The sequence below is a fragment of the Notothenia rossii genome (assembly GCF_949606895.1).
Source record: "Notothenia rossii genome assembly, chromosome: 3".
Taxonomy (NCBI): Eukaryota; Metazoa; Chordata; class Actinopteri; order Perciformes; family Nototheniidae; genus Notothenia; species Notothenia rossii.
Genome location: NC_136901.1, coordinates 46,057,529 through 46,072,527, shown reverse-complemented (window position 1 = coordinate 46,072,527; position 14,999 = coordinate 46,057,529). Strand labels below are relative to the sequence as shown.

Below are 14,999 nucleotides of genomic sequence, written 5' to 3'. Positions count from 1 at the left end.
CTGGAAACCATGTTCATTTCAAAATGCTGTTTTTATTTTAAAATGTATGGGAATATCTTTTTTCTAAATAGGACCAGTCTTCAGATGAGCAGGTACCATAATCATTTGGATACATCACAGGGGAAAGAGTAAATGCATTCTGACAAACCATGAAACCAAGCATTGTTGAGCCCATCTGATTTGGAGTGGTAGAACAGTGCTACTGTACTTCTGAATACCTTTTCGATTACTTTATAACTGAGCATATTCTTTCAGCTTCATGTACAGTCTCCCAGCTCTCTTGCTTCTGTAGATCATTGCGCTCCATAGCAAAGTCCAATTACTCCTGCATGTTTTGGTTGGTCCCCACATGGAGCTATAGACAGGCTTGTCTCAGGAACAGCATCCAATTCTGCCTGTTCAATCTCAAATCCACAGTCCCTGGAGCCAAATCTATGTTAAATAGAAGACATAGTATTCATTTACATTTAAGATAAAAACACAAAGAAGTATCAATCCATCACCAATGTATTACCTGTGTGGCAAGTAGTACAGTTCATTGGGCACTCCTCCTGGACATGATGCTGTTCTGGAAGGGTGAATCCTGTGACTGTTCCAGTCTCACACACTCATCCAAGTCCTTCTGAATAACATCAACGAAGCAGAATCTCAGAAGGCACTGATGCTCGTGACTCCCGTTGAAGCATCTCGGAGGTCTGCAAATAGCTCCATCCAGAACTGAGACCTATAGAAATTCATATATTTTCAAGTGAATTATTAAGCAATATAAAACAAAATACAAATTACATTAAAAGGTTACCAGTCAAATCAACAACAAATCATTGAGTGTCTATTTAATCATTTATTTGCTTCACAACCTATAGTGCCTAGGTCCCCTCAGGGGCCGCTGTGCAATCCAAAGACCACGCTTAGATGTTCACAGTTTCTAACTTTATTTCTGCCAAAAAGAAGTTCTAAAGAAATGCCTTGTATAGTCTGGGTCATAGATTACAGGCTATATATTATATTATAATAAAAACTGATACACTTTACTAAAGCAAATGTTTGTCTGACAGTGTTGGCAAGTCATAGAAAATCATGATAGACACTTACCTTCCCTTTCTTAATATAGACCATCAGGACTCAATGCGCTGATTAGTCATGGATGTGCCATACATGTGGCTGGACGCTCCAGAGTAGTAGTCATGGTGATGGTGACGTAGGGTACACTGAATTGCAGCCATAATTCCGTTCTCCGTGCCACAATCAGTCCGCAGCCTCATGGGGATGACACCGAGGTTTCGCACACATTTGAGGAAATATTGAGCGATAACTCTTGGGTTATTGTTTGTTGGACCACATTCAAGCCATAGTACTTTAGGTGAAAATCCATCTATGCATCCTGAAAGGGCCACACCGAATGGCTTAAGTTTGTCATAACCGTCAGCATGCCACATATAGTTCGGTCCCATTGAGTGGTAGGTTCTCATTATAAACCTTCTGCGAGATCTCCTCTCGCAGCTTCGAGGGTTAAGCCCCCGGAGCAAATTCATAACATCATCTCTCTTCACTCGAAGACTGTACTTTTGTTTTAGTACCTGCCACATTGTTCGGTATCCAAACAATTGTCCAGGTCCACGAAGTTCCAACCTGATGGCGTTAATTACAGCGATTTGAGAGGAATCACCCTTTCTGCGGTAAAACCCGGCTTGATTCAGTTTGCTTTTAAGAGTCCGCAAACTGATTTTTACACCGTGAAAGGTAGACAACATGTCCGCAATTACAGCATACGAGTGACCTTCATTAAAATATTGCCCGCAATGATGCAAGATATCTGGTCCTTCTGTCTGGTCCGTGTCCTTTAAACACTCCAGAGATTGTCCACAAGATGAGCAAAACGGTGTCACTGTTGTATATAAAGACTATGGACTACGACATTTAGGTTGACCGTTTATTGAACACGTTGTTGCATACGCTTCCATGACAACACCATAACAACACAACTGTATCCGGTTCACACATCCCAAAACTCCCGGTGCCATCTTAAAGGCACAGTCACACCTGATGTGACACATACATAACAGTCACTTGTCCCAGGTTGTTTCTACAAAACGGACAAAACATGTTTACCGAAAGTAAACACACTCGTACCTATGGTCTTTCCGCCAAAACAAACTTAAATTTGAGCCAATCACTAATACGTCACTTCCGGTATGATGGACATTCCCTTTCCGCTTTGATTCTGGTTTGTAAAAGTGTTTCGTGAAATGTTAATAATAATAATAATAATAATAATGCATTTTATTTATATAGCGCTTTTCACGACTCAAAGACGCTTTACAATATGAGGGAGGGTAGACAAACAAGGACAGGCAAACAAGTAAGTATAGTAAAATAAATAAAAAGGCAGTCAAGAGGAAATTGATTGAGAGGAGGGGGGCTTATGGGTAGGCAGAGTTGAAAAGATGTGTTTTGAGGCGGGACTGAAAGACTGTGAGGGACTCAGAGTCACGGAGATCTTGGGGGAGGGAATTCCAGAGCCTAGGAGCTGCCACTGAGAAGGCTCTGTCCCCACAGCTGCAGAGTGTGGATGTGGGAATGGATAGGAGTCCGGCTGCGGTGGATCTGAGGGACCGTGGGGGTTGATAAGGAGTGAGAAGGTTTGTGAGATAAGGGGGGGCCAAATGGTGGAGTGCTTTGTAGGTGAGGACCATCATTTTGTAATTGATGCGATGGGAGACAGGAAGCCAGTGGAGCTCTTTGAGGACTGGGCTGATGTGATGCCATGATTTGGTATGTGTGAGGAGACGTGCAGCTGCATTTTGAACCCGTTGGAGTCTGTTGAGGGATGTAGTGCTGATGCCGTAAAGAAGTGAGTTGCAGTAGTCAAGGCGGGAGGAAATGAAGGCATGGATTAGTCGTTCGGCTGCGGGGCGGGTGAGAGAGGGTAGGATTTTTGCAATATTGCGGAGGTGGAAAAATGAGGTTTTGACTGTTTGGCGGATGTGAGGTTCGAGGGAGAGGGTGGGGTCAAAGATTACGCCAAGGTTGCGTGCCTGATTGGAGGGGGAAACAATGGTGCCATCGATGGTGAGTGTTATGTTAGTGACCTTGCTGAGGGTGGATTTGGAGCCAATTAGGAGGAGTTCTGTTTTGTTGCTGTTCAGTTTGAGGAGGTTATGTTGCATCCAAGTTTTAATAGCTGTCAGACAGGAATCGATGTGGGTAAGGGGTGGGTTATGGAGGGATTTGGTGCTGAGGTAGATCTGAGTGTCATCAGCATAGCAGTGGAAGTCCAGGTTGAAGTGGCGGAGTATCTGACCGAGGGGCAGGATGTAAATGATGAAGAGGAGGGGTCCAAGTACTGATCCTTGAGGAACACCTTGGGTGACTGAAGCTGTGGCAGAGGAGTGGTTGGGGAGGGAGATGAAGTGGGATCGTTCAGTGAGGTAGGACTGGAGCCATCTGAGTGCAATACCTTCAATACCAATGTCCCTGAGTCGGGTGAGCAGGATGTTGTGGCTCACGGTATCGAAGGCTGCACTCAGGTCGAGGAGGATGAGAATATTGAGGGAACCAGTGTCAGCAGAGGTGAGGAGGTCATTGAGGACTTTGACGAGTGCAGTTTCTGTACTGTGGTGAGGACGAAATCCAGACTGAAGGGGTTCATAAAGCTGGTTGGTTTGGAGATGGCAGTGAATTTGATTGGCTACAATGCGTTCAAGAGTTTTTGAGAGGAATGGTAGGTTGGAGATGGGGCGGTAATTAGTGAGGGAGGAGGGATCAAGACCAGGTTTTTTGAGGATTGGAGTAACGGCAGCAGTTTTGAAGGCAGAGGGGACGGTTCCATGGGACAGCGAGGAGTTGAAAAGGTTAGCAAGATAGGGGCAGAGGACGGGGAGGCAGGACTTCAGGAGAGGAGTGGGTAGAGGATCAAGGGAGCAGGTTGTGGGATTTGAGGAACCGATCAGATGGAGTATTTCAATTGGGGTAACGAGGTTGAACTGGGAAAGGCGGCGCTGGGGAGGAGGAGTCAGGAGGTCAAGGGAGATGGGGGGAGAAATGGTAGCGGTGGAGGTTGGGGGAGATGCTTGTATATCAGATGGAGCTGAGAAGGAGTGGTTAATGGTGTCAATTTTGTCTGCGAAAAACTGGAGGAATGAGCTGCAAGTAGCGGAAGTAGAAGTAGGGAGGTTATCAGCACGAGGTTTGAAGAGCTTGTTAACTGTGGAGAAGAGGGTCCTTGGGTTACGGGAGGGGTCAGTGAAGATGTTGGAGAGGTAGGCAGATTTAGCGGCAATAAGAGCATCTCTGTATGCATTGAGATGGAGTTTGTAGCTTATGTAATGGACTGTGAGGGATGATTTCTTTGAAAGACGTTCAAGTTGGCGGCCTCGCTGCTTCATTTTACGCAGTGCGGGTGTGAACCAGGGTGAGGAGGTCTTGAAAGTAACAGTTTTATTTTTGAGGGGGGCTAAAGTGTTGAGGGAGGTGAGTAGGGTGGAGTTGAGGTGGTTGAGCAGATCGTCAGGTGAGCTGAGGGTTGCATCCAGGGGGAGATTAGACGATAGCAGTTCAGAGAGATGGTTATGGTCAATGGAATGTAGATTACGGAAGGTGATGTTTCTGGGTGGGCAGGGGTTTCGGGTGGGGGGGGCAATGTTGAATTGTATGAGTTTGTGGTCGGAGAGGGGAAAGGGGCAAGGGTGGAGGTCAATCACTGGGAGGTTGGTAGAGCAGACGAGATCAAGAATGTGTCCTTTCTCATGGGTGGGGAAAGTGACATGTTGGGTGATAGAGAAATTGTCCAGTAGGGTTGTGAATTCGGATGCCAGCTTGCAGGTGGGTGAGTCAATGTGAATGTTGAGGTCACCAAGTAGTAACAGACGTTGAGAGAGGGATGAGGCAAGTGTGAGGAACTCAGTGAAATCGGAGAGGAAGGAGGGATGAGGTTTAGGAGGCCGGTAGATGAGGATGACTGTCAGTGAGGGAGGGGCTTTGAAGGCAATGAATTCAAAGGATGATACTGAGGGGAGGGTTAGTTCTGTGATCTGGATGTTCTGATTGTGGATTACAGCAAGGCCGCCACCACGGCGGGAGGGGCGGGGTTTAGTGATGTATTTAAAGCCAGGGGGGGATGTTTGGTTGAGGGAGAAGAAGTCATCGGGCTGTTGCCAGGTTTCGGTGAGCAGAAGGAAATCAAGGGATTTTTCCAAGATTAGTTCATGGAGGATGAGGGCTTTCTTGTTGAGTGATCGGATGTTAAGGAGGGCAATATTAGTTGAGTGGGAGGGGCGTGGTATGGTCACAGGCTGAAGAGGTGAGAGGTTGTCCAGGTTGACAGTGCGGGGAGGAATGTGAGATGGGGGGAGGAGCGGAGAGGAGGTGGAAGGAAGTGTGTTATTATCAGTTTTTGGTGGTTGAGGGCGGTGGAATCCACTCCAGGTATTTGGGCCAGCTCTGAGCAGAGGGCAGTGGAATCCACTCCAGGTATTTGGGCCAGCTCTGAGCAGAGGGCAGTGGAATCCACTCCAGGTATTTGGGCCAGCTCTGAGCAAAGGGCAGTGGAATCCACTCCAGGTATTTGGGCCAGCTCTGAGCAGAGGGCAGTGGGATCCACTCCAGGTATTTGGGCCAGCTCTGAGCAGAGGGCAGTGGGATCCACTCCAGGTATTTGGGCCAGCTCTGAGCAGAGGGCGGTGGAATCCACTCCAGGTATTTGGGCCAGCTCTGAGCAGAGCGCAGTGGGATCCACTCCAGGAATTTGGACCAGCTCTGAGAAGAGGGCAGTGGAATCCACTCCAGGTTTTTGGTACAGCTGGGATTGTAACGGACCAGTGGTGGGTGTATAATATGGAGTAATAAGTGCGCTCAGATGACATGACAGTTGTGGGACATGGCGGTTAGTCGACCAGATAGATGTTATGGATGATTTTCCGGACTGGGAGTAAACAAATCTTCGTTTGGAACCTCTATGGACATACCTCGGTCTGCGTAGAAGCCCGAGGCAATTGATGACAGACAAGCTTAGAGGAAGCGCAGAAAAGTTGTTGAGATTAAAAAGTTGGGAGACAGAGTATCGTAACATCGTAGTGCCGCGGTAGGATGCTAGCGTTAGCACAGCGCTGGCTATGGTTGTAGACCAGCGGCGCTGAAAGTGGAGCTGTTGGCAGCCGTCAGACAGGATGAGAGGTCAGTTGCAGGCTGTCCTTTACAGCAGATGGGGGGACCGGCAGGAAGAAGAACCAGAGTCAGGGCCCACGGGGAGGGGCAGGACGAAGAATGGGGCTGGTTATTTGATGGATGGAGCAGCGTTAGCAGGTAGGTGTAGCAGGGTAGAGAACCAAGCATCCGTCAAAAATGGCAATCGGGTGTAAGAAATATGTCCAGATCAGAACAAAAACAACAACAGAATAGTTAGCAATCTATAGCAGTAGAAAGTGGTCAGAAACTCTTAGATTAACACAAAGAAAGACGAGATTTTCGGACAGAGAAGCGGCGAACAGTCAGCGCCAGCGTCCTCTCACGCCGAAAAAAAAGGATGTGTATGTGTAATGTGTTTCAGTTATGGTAAAAGTGTTTCGGATTTTGTTAATTTGTTTTTGTTAATGTTAAATAGTTTTGTCCTTGGTAAAAGTGTTTTATAAAATGTAAATTTGTTTTTAAATTTGTAAAAGTGTTTTGCATTTTGTTAATTTGTTTTCGTTAACGTTTTTTTTCCTTGGTAAAAGTGTTTTTGCTAATGTAATTTTGTTTTATAAAATGTAAATTTGTCTCAAGCTTTGTTAGAATGAATTTAAGTCGTTCTCAGGTGTTATGCCCTGATAAACCTGCAGGGGGCGTCTGAGCTCCGCCTCTCTCTCTCTCTGTGTTCACTCACAAACTGCTGCCCCTGGTAACTGATGAGTCATCGGCAGCGCATTTTCTGATTGGCTGCTGGCTGAACAGGAAGTGGAAGTAAAGCGTTGGGACTTTCCAGAGATGCTGCGTTCAGGGTCAGGTGACAAATCAGAGAAACAGGAACCACAACAACAGAGACGCTACACACACACACACACACACACACACACACACACACACACACACACACACACACACACACACACACACACACACACACACACACACACACACACACACTACTTGCCAACCCTCCCGATTTTCGCGGGAGACTCCCGATTTCATTGCCCTCTCCCGGTTTCCTCCCGGGGTCATATTTCTCCCGCATTTCTGACTAAATCCGATTTACTCAGGACTGTTTCCACTCGGACTTTAATACAGCTACATCATTGTTTGGTTTCCATGGTAGCGCGTCTCTTTAGTGGCGCGTGCAACTGAAATTCTGAGAGGGTGAGGCAGATAGTCACAGAAAACAGAACAAGAATCAACAACTCTACCCTCTGCTCACTCCTTTCCTATAATACAGATCCAGCCCACATATATGCTCCATCAAGACAGTGCACTTACAACTACAATAAGCATGTTAATGTTAATCTACAGCTCCGGCGATCCACTAGCACCCCCCCCCCTATGTAGTAGATACACTACATACTGATATATACCTGAACATCAGCAGGAGAGGACTCTTTAAAGTAGAGACACTACATACTGATATACACCTGAAAATCAGCAGGAGAGGACTCTTTAAAGTAGAGACACTACATACTGATATACACCTGAACATCAGCAGGAGAGGACTCTTTAAAGTAGAGACACTACATACTGATATACACCTGAACATCAGCAGGAGAGGACTCTTTAAAGTAGAGACACTACATACTGATATATACCTGAACATCAGCAGGAGAGGACTCTTTAAAGTAGAGACACTACATACTGATATACACCAGAACATCAGCAGGAGAGGACTCTTCAAAGTACAGACACTACATACTGATATACACCTGATCATCAGCAGGAGAGGACTCTTTAAAGTAGAGACACTACATACTGATATACACCTGAACATCAGCAGGAGAGGACTCTTTAAAGTAGAGACACTACATACTGATATACACCTAAACATCAGCAGGAGAGGACTCTTTAAAGTAGAGACACTACATACTGATATATACCTGAACATCAGCAGGAGAGGACTCTTTAAAGTAGAGACACTACATACTGATATACACCTGAACACCAGCAGGAGAGGACTCTTCTAAGTAGAGACACTACATACTGATATACACCTGATCATCAGCAGGAGAGGACTCTTTAAAGTAGAGACACTACATACTGATATACAGGACTGTCTCAGAAAATTAGAATATTGTGATAAAGTTCTTTATTTTCTGTAATGCAATTAAAAAAACAAAAATGTCATACATTCTGGATTCATTACAAATCAACTGAAATATTGCAAGCCTTTTATTATTTTAATATTGCTGATTATGGCATACAGCTTAAGAAAACTCAAAAATCCTATCTCAAAAAATTAGAATAGTTCCTCAGACCAAGTAAAAAAAAAAGATTTATAACAGCAAAACACAATCAAACATTTGAAAATGTCCATTAATGCACTCAGTACTTGGTTGGGAATCCTTTTGCACGGATTACTGCATCAATGCGGCGTGGCATGGAGGCAATCAGCCTGTGGCATTGCTGAGGTGTTATGGATGCCCAGGATGCTTCAATAGCGGCCTTTAGCTCATTAGCATTGTTGGGTCTGGTGTCTTTCAGCTTCTTCTTCACAATACCCCACATATTCTCTATGGGGTTCAGGTCAGGGGAATTTGCAGGCCAATCGAGGACAGTAATGCCATGGTCAGTACACCAGTTACTGGTGGTTTTGGCACTGTGGGCAGGTGCCAGATCATGCTGGAAAATGAATTCCTCATCTCCATAGAGCTTTTCAGCAGACGGAAGCATGTAGTGCTCTAAAATCTCTTGGTACACAGCTGCATTTACTCTGGGCTTGATGAAACACAGTGGACCAACACCAGCAGCTGACATGGCTCCCCAAACCATCGCTGACTGTGGGAACTTCACACTGGATTTCAAGCAACTTGGATTTTGCTCCTCTCCAGCCTTTCTCCAGACTCTGGCGCCTTGACTTCCAAATGAAATACAAAACTTGCTTTCGTCTGAAAAGAGGACTTTGGACCACTGTGCAACTGTCCAGTGCTTCTTTTCCTTAGCCCAAGTCAGACGACTCTTCCGTTGTCTTGAGTTCAGAAGTGGCTTGACCATGGGAATACGGCTATTGTAGCCCATTTCCCGGACACGTCTGTGAACAGTGACTTTTGATACCTGGACTCCAGCTTCAGTCCACTGTCTTTGAAGCTCCCCCAAATTCTGGAAGCGACTCTTCTTCACAATGGTGTTAAGGCTGCGGTCATCTCTCTTGGTTGTGCAGCGTTTCCTGCCACATTTCCCCCTTCCAACAGACTTTTTGTGGATGTGCTTTGAAACTGCACTCTGTGAACAGCTTGCTCTTTGAGAAATTTCTTTTTGTGTCTTACCCTCCTGATGGAGGGTGTCAATGACGGTCCTCTGGACAGCAGTCAGATCAGCAGTCTTCCCCATACTTTTGATTTAGTTTACTGAACCAAGCTGAGTGTTTTTCAAGGCTCAGGAAACCCTTGCAGGTGTTTCGAGTTAATTAGACGATTCAAGTGATTCGTTGAACACCCTACTAGTATACTTTTTCATGATATTCTAATATTTAGAGATAGGATATTTGAGTTTTCTTAAGCTGTATGCCATAATCAGCAATATTAAAATAATAAAAGGCTTGCAATATTTCAGTTGATTTGTAATGAATCCAGAATGTATGACATTTTTGTTTTTTTAATTGCATTACAGAAAATAAAGAACTTTATCACAATATTCTAATTTTCTGAGACAGTCCTGTACACCTGAACATCAGCAGGAGAGGACTCTTTAAAGTAGAGACACTACAGTCCTCTCTGTAATCAAAGAGAGCAGCTGCCTCTACCCGGATACTGATGATCATCATTTAATCTCTGCTCTCTGATTGGCTGCTGACACTCTAAGAGCCGGCTGCTGCTAACTTTCTGTCAGTCGCTTCAGACAACTTTAGAGAGACAGACTGCTAAAGAGAGACAGACAGCTACAGAGAGACATACAGCTAAAGAGAGACAGACAGCTACAGAGAGACAGACAGCTACAGAGAGACAGACAGCTACAGAGACAGACAGCTCCAGAGAGACAGACAGATACAGAGAGACAGACAGGTACAGAGAGACAGACAGCTACAGAGACAGACAGCTCCAGAGAGACAGACAGATACAGAGAGACAGACAGGTACAGAGAGACAGACAGCTTCAGAGAGACAGACAGATACAGAGAGACAGACAGCTACAGAGAGACAGACAGCTACATAGAGACAGACAGCTACAGAGAGACAGACAGCTACAGAGAGACAGACAGATACAGAGAGACAGACAGCTACAGAGAGACAGACAGCTACAGAGACAGACAGCTCCAGAGAGACAGACAGGTACAGAGAGACAGACAGATACAGAGAGACAGAAAGCTACAGACAGACAGAGAGACAGATACAGACAGATGATGATGATGAAGATGATGCTCCTCTTCCTCTGCGGGGTCCTCTGTGTTTCAGCTGACGGTCAGTTTCTGTTCAACTCCTGTTTACTAACAGTCAGTGTTTACCAACAGTCAGTGTTTACCAACAGTCAGTGGTTACCAACAGTCAGTGTTTACTAACAGTCAGTGTTTACCAACAGTCAGTGTTTACTAACAGTCAGTGTTTACTAACAGTCAGTGTTTACCAACAGTCAGTGTTTACCAACAGTCAGTATTTCCCAACAGTCAGTGTTTACTAACAGTCAGTGTTTACCAACAGTCAGTGTTTACCAGCAGTCAGTGTTTACTAACAGTCAGTGTTTACCAACAGTCAGTGTTTACTAACAGTCAGTGTTTACTAACAGTCAGTGTTTACCAACAGTCAGTGTTTACCAGCAGTCAGTGTTTACTAACAGTCAGTGTTTACTAACAGTCAGTGTTTACCAACAGTCAGTGTTTACTAACAGTCAGTGTTTACTAACAGTCAGTGTTTACCAACAGTCAGTGTTTACTAAACAGTTAAATGTTGTGTTTCTCTTCAGTTCCACATGATTACCTTCAGTTCACCGGCTGTTCAGTCTCTGATGGGGAGTTCATGTTTGCTGTGGATGCAGAGGAGATGTTTCACTCTGACTTCAAAGCAGGGGAAATAGTGGACGGTCAGCCCAGCTTTCTGCCAGAGCATATGGGTTTCTCTTATCCAGTCGCTCAGGGTCTACTACAGGTCTGCAGATCCAACCTGGCAGTAGACCTTGAAGTCTACAAGAACGTCTCCCTGGAGAAAGGTAAACGTCTTCTCTCTCTTTCTCTCTCAGATATCTAAACACGTTGGACTGCACGTGTCTTTGTGATAAATATTCAATACACTCACAATGCAGCCCAAGTTTATAACAGCATTCCTATTTACTCTTTTCCAAAATACAAAGATTCACCAAACAAGTTAGAGTTATTCATTTAATCAATGAGCCCACATCTGACTTTAGATCAATCCACTTTATATTTATTGTCATCGCACAGCAGTGAGACAATGAAATGATTACAATACGTTAGTCCAGTATCAGGGTCAGCTGGAACCCCTCCCCCCCAGTCAGAGTGTTTGTGTGTGTGTGTGTGTGTGTGTGTGTGTGTGTGTGTGTGGGGGTGTGTGTGTGTGTGTGTGTGTGTGTGTGTGTGTGTGTGTGTGTGTGTGTGTGTGTGTGTGTGTGTGTGTGTGTGTGTGTGTGTGTGTGTGTGTGTGTGTGTGTGTGTGTGTGTGTGTGTGTGTGTGTGTGTGTGTGTGTGTGTGTGTGTGTGTGTGTTAGAGCTGCGGGACAGAATATAAAATAGGGAACAAATAAACTGCTTAAAGGAACGTACAATAAACCACAGCTGTCTGAGATATTAAAGTAAGCTTGCTGCGTTACATTATTTAATAAAACCTCAGACGACCAATGAAAACCAGAGATCAGAACACCTGAGCTGCTGACTCTGCATTCTGCTAAAGCTTCAGGTTCTCCTGAAACCAACAGGACGAATATCTGAGTGTCTCTGTGACATCACTCTAACAGGAAGTGTCTCTGCACAGATCCTCCTTCCACCCCGCTGCTCTACACCAAACAGGAAGTGGAGATGGGAGAGGGGAACGTCCTCGTCTGTCATGTGACCGGTTTCTATCCGGCTCCTGTGAGCTTCTTCTGGACAAAGAACGGACAGAAAGTGACTGAAGGAACCAGCTTCCCCGTTCCCTTCCTCTCCAAAGAGGGTTCCTTCAGCCAGTTCTCCAGACTGGAGTTCACCCCCCAGCTGGGAGACATCTACAGCTGTGGGGTCCAACATCTGGCTCTGGACCAGCCGCTGACCACCTTCTGGGGTGAGAACTTCATGTGAACTCACACCAGATACAAACTGACCTGAGGCCAGGTGTTCCTGTCTCCAGGTGTTCCTGTCTCCAGGTGTTTCTGTCTCCATGTGTTCCTGTCTCCAGGTATTCCTGTCTCCAGGTGTTCCTGTCTCCAGGTATTCCTGTCTCCAGATGTTTCTGTCTCCAGGTGTTCCTGTCTCCAGATGTTCCTGTCTCCAGATGTTCCTGTCTCCATGTGTTCCTGTCTCCAGGTATTCCTGTCTCCATCTGTTCCTGTCTCCAGGTGTTCCTGTCTCCAGGTGTTCCTGTCTCCAGGTATTCCTGTCTCCAGATGTTTCTGTCTCCAGATGTTTCTGTCTCCAGGTGTTCCTGTCTCCAGATGTTCCTGTCTCCAGGTGTTCCTGTCTCCAGATGTTCCTGTCTCCAGATGTTCCTGTCTCCAGGTGTTCCTGTCTCCAGATGTTCCTGTCTCCAGGTGTTCCTGTCTCCAGGTGTTGACCTGATGTTGTGTGTCTCTAGATGTTGACCTGATGTTTTGTCTCCAGATGTTGACCTGATGTTGTGTCTCCAGATGTTGACCTGATGTTCTGTCTCCAGATGTTGACCTGATGTTGTGTGTCTCCAGATGTTGACCTGATGTTATGTGTCTCCAGATGTTGACCTGATGTTGTGTCTCCAGATGTTGACCTGATGTTGTGTCTCCAGATGTTGACCTGATGTTGTGTCTCCAGATGTTGACCTGATGTTGTGTGTCTCCAGATGTTGACCTGATGTTGCGTCTCCAGATGTTGACCTGATGTTGTGTCTCCAAATGTTGACCTGATGTTGTGTCTCCAGATGTTGACCTGATGTTGTGTCTCTAGATGTTGACCTGATGTTGTGTCTCCTGATGTTGACCAGATGTTGTCTGTCTCCAGATGTTGACCTGATGTTGTGTGTCTCCAGATGTTGACCTGATGTTGTGTCTCCAGATGTTGACCTGATGTTGTGTGTCCAGATGTTGACCTGATGGTGTCTGTCTCCAGATGTTGACCTGATGTTGTGTGTCTCCAGATGTTGACCTGATGTTGTGTCTCCTGATGTTGACCTGATGTTGTGTCTCCTGATGTTGTGTGTCTCCAGATGTGGACCTGATGTTGTGTCTCCAGATGTTGACCTGATGTTGTGTGTCTCCAGATGTTGACCTGATGTTGTGTCTCCAGATGTTGTCCTGATGTTTTGTCTCCAGATGTTGACCTGATGTTGTGTCTCCAGATGTTGACCTGATGTCTCTCTTCTGTCTCCAGAGGAGCAGGGCTCTCAGCCCGGCGTGGGACCAGCAGTCTTCTGTGCTCTGGGTCTGACGGTGGGTCTCCTGGGAGTGGCTGCTGGGACCTTCTTCCTGATCAAAGGGAACGAGTGCAGCTGAGTTCAGGATGAAGACCCTCAGCCACCCAGCCTGAGGACCTGAGGAGACCACATGATCACATGACCACATGATCACATGACCACATGACCACATGGTCACATGACCACATGGTCACATCATGATACCATCACATCATCACATCATCACATGACCACATAATCACATGATCACATGACCACTTGATCCCACAGAGGCTTTAACCCTTCCTTTTATACCCTCCCCACTGTGTGAAATATACCTAACAGAAGTTCATCTCTTATATTCCTTAAAGAGTCCTTTCCTACCTTCTCCTAATGTTCAATGGGGCTCAGAGTGACTTCAGAGCACACGCTGCAGTCTGAATGGTAACCATGTGTGGGGCCTGAAGGCATGGCAGGGCAGCGGGATGAAGACAGGCTCTGCTGGTTCTAGCTCTGATAATAATGCTTTAGTTCACACCCTGTCTGAAACTCTTTCCTGATGTTCCCTGAACTCTCTGAATGACCTCTAATGAAACCTGTCTGAAACTCTTTCCTGATATTCCCTGAACTCTCTGAATGACCTTGTGATGAAACCTGTTCTAAATAAAGATTGAGCTTCTCTTAGTTGTGTCTTTATCATTATTTTAACATGTAGACCACCTGCAGTGTTCTCATTGGTTAACACACAGGTAGAGGAAGGGGATTGGGCCAGGTGGGGGATATATGACCCTCACACTAAGTGCTAACCAGCTGGCTCTCAGCCCAGGCTTCATATACTCTCTCTATGTGCTCTAGTAATGAATCCTATCTGTTTGATTCCCACTTTCCTGCATTCTTTTTCTTCTAGCCAGTACCAAGATTAAAACAGTCTCTGTTAAAACCTCCCCACAGTCTAAAGAGGTTTCAGACTGTGACAGTTCAGAGGCCTGTACTACGAAGCCGGTTCAACCTAACCTGGATATGTTTGAGTTAGCCGGTTGGCCTAATCCAAAACATACGCGCTCTCGCTTTTTAAAAAAAATGAATTTTATTTAACCTTTATTTAACCAGATAAAAAGCATTGAGATAGAATCTCATTTTCAGAGCTGACCTGGCCAAGAAGGCAGCAAAGTTACACAGAACACAAACATATAAAATACAGAGAGCATAACTAAGAAAACAAAAGAGGAAAAGCAGTCCCTACATTGAGCAAATTGGGACAGTAAGAAAGGTGCACTGCTTATTACTGCAAGAGCAGCTGGAGGTAAGGACTTCAGACAACTTC

General features: G+C 45.6%; 2 protein-coding genes across 2 annotated transcripts; one reads left to right on the top strand and one right to left on the bottom strand.

Moving 5' to 3' along the window:
- Positions 1–12: 12 nt before the first annotated feature.
- LOC307034419 (uncharacterized protein) lies at positions 13–3,902 on the bottom strand. Its single transcript, XM_079673268.1, has 3 exons — positions 1,093–3,902; positions 515–724; positions 13–432 (listed from the first exon to the last, which is right to left on the bottom strand). Exon 1 carries the CDS (start codon positions 3,165–3,167, stop codon positions 2,421–2,423), a length of 747 nt encoding a protein of 248 aa, XP_079529394.1. The 5' UTR covers positions 3,168–3,902; the 3' UTR covers positions 13–432; positions 515–724; positions 1,093–2,420.
- A 6,093-nt stretch (positions 3,903–9,995) lies between these two features.
- Positions 9,996–14,359, top strand: LOC307032226 (RLA class II histocompatibility antigen, DP alpha-1 chain-like). Its single transcript, XM_079670069.1, has 4 exons — positions 9,996–10,570; positions 11,070–11,312; positions 12,092–12,376; positions 13,654–14,359. The coding sequence occupies exons 1-4, from the start codon at positions 10,510–10,512 to the stop codon at positions 13,773–13,775; spliced, it is 711 nt and encodes a 236-aa protein (XP_079526195.1). The 5' UTR covers positions 9,996–10,509; the 3' UTR covers positions 13,776–14,359.
- The last annotated feature ends 640 nt before the right edge of the window (positions 14,360–14,999 follow it).

What these genes read in the sequence shown, in the direction of transcription:
- LOC307034419 (XM_079673268.1), bottom strand. Translation starts at nt 3,167, where the DNA reads ATGCAACATAACCTCCTCAAACTGAACAGCAACAAAACAGAACTCCTC.
- LOC307032226 (XM_079670069.1), top strand. Translation starts at nt 10,510, where the DNA reads ATGATGATGATGAAGATGATGCTCCTCTTCCTCTGCGGGGTCCTCTGT. An exon ending in CCTCTGTGTTTCAGCTGACG is followed by an intron (nt 10,571 to 11,069) that starts GTCAGTTTCTGT and finishes GTTTCTCTTCAG; the next exon opens with TTCCACATGATTACCTTCAG. An exon ending in GAACGTCTCCCTGGAGAAAG is followed by an intron (nt 11,313 to 12,091) that starts GTAAACGTCTTC and finishes GTCTCTGCACAG; the next exon opens with ATCCTCCTTCCACCCCGCTG.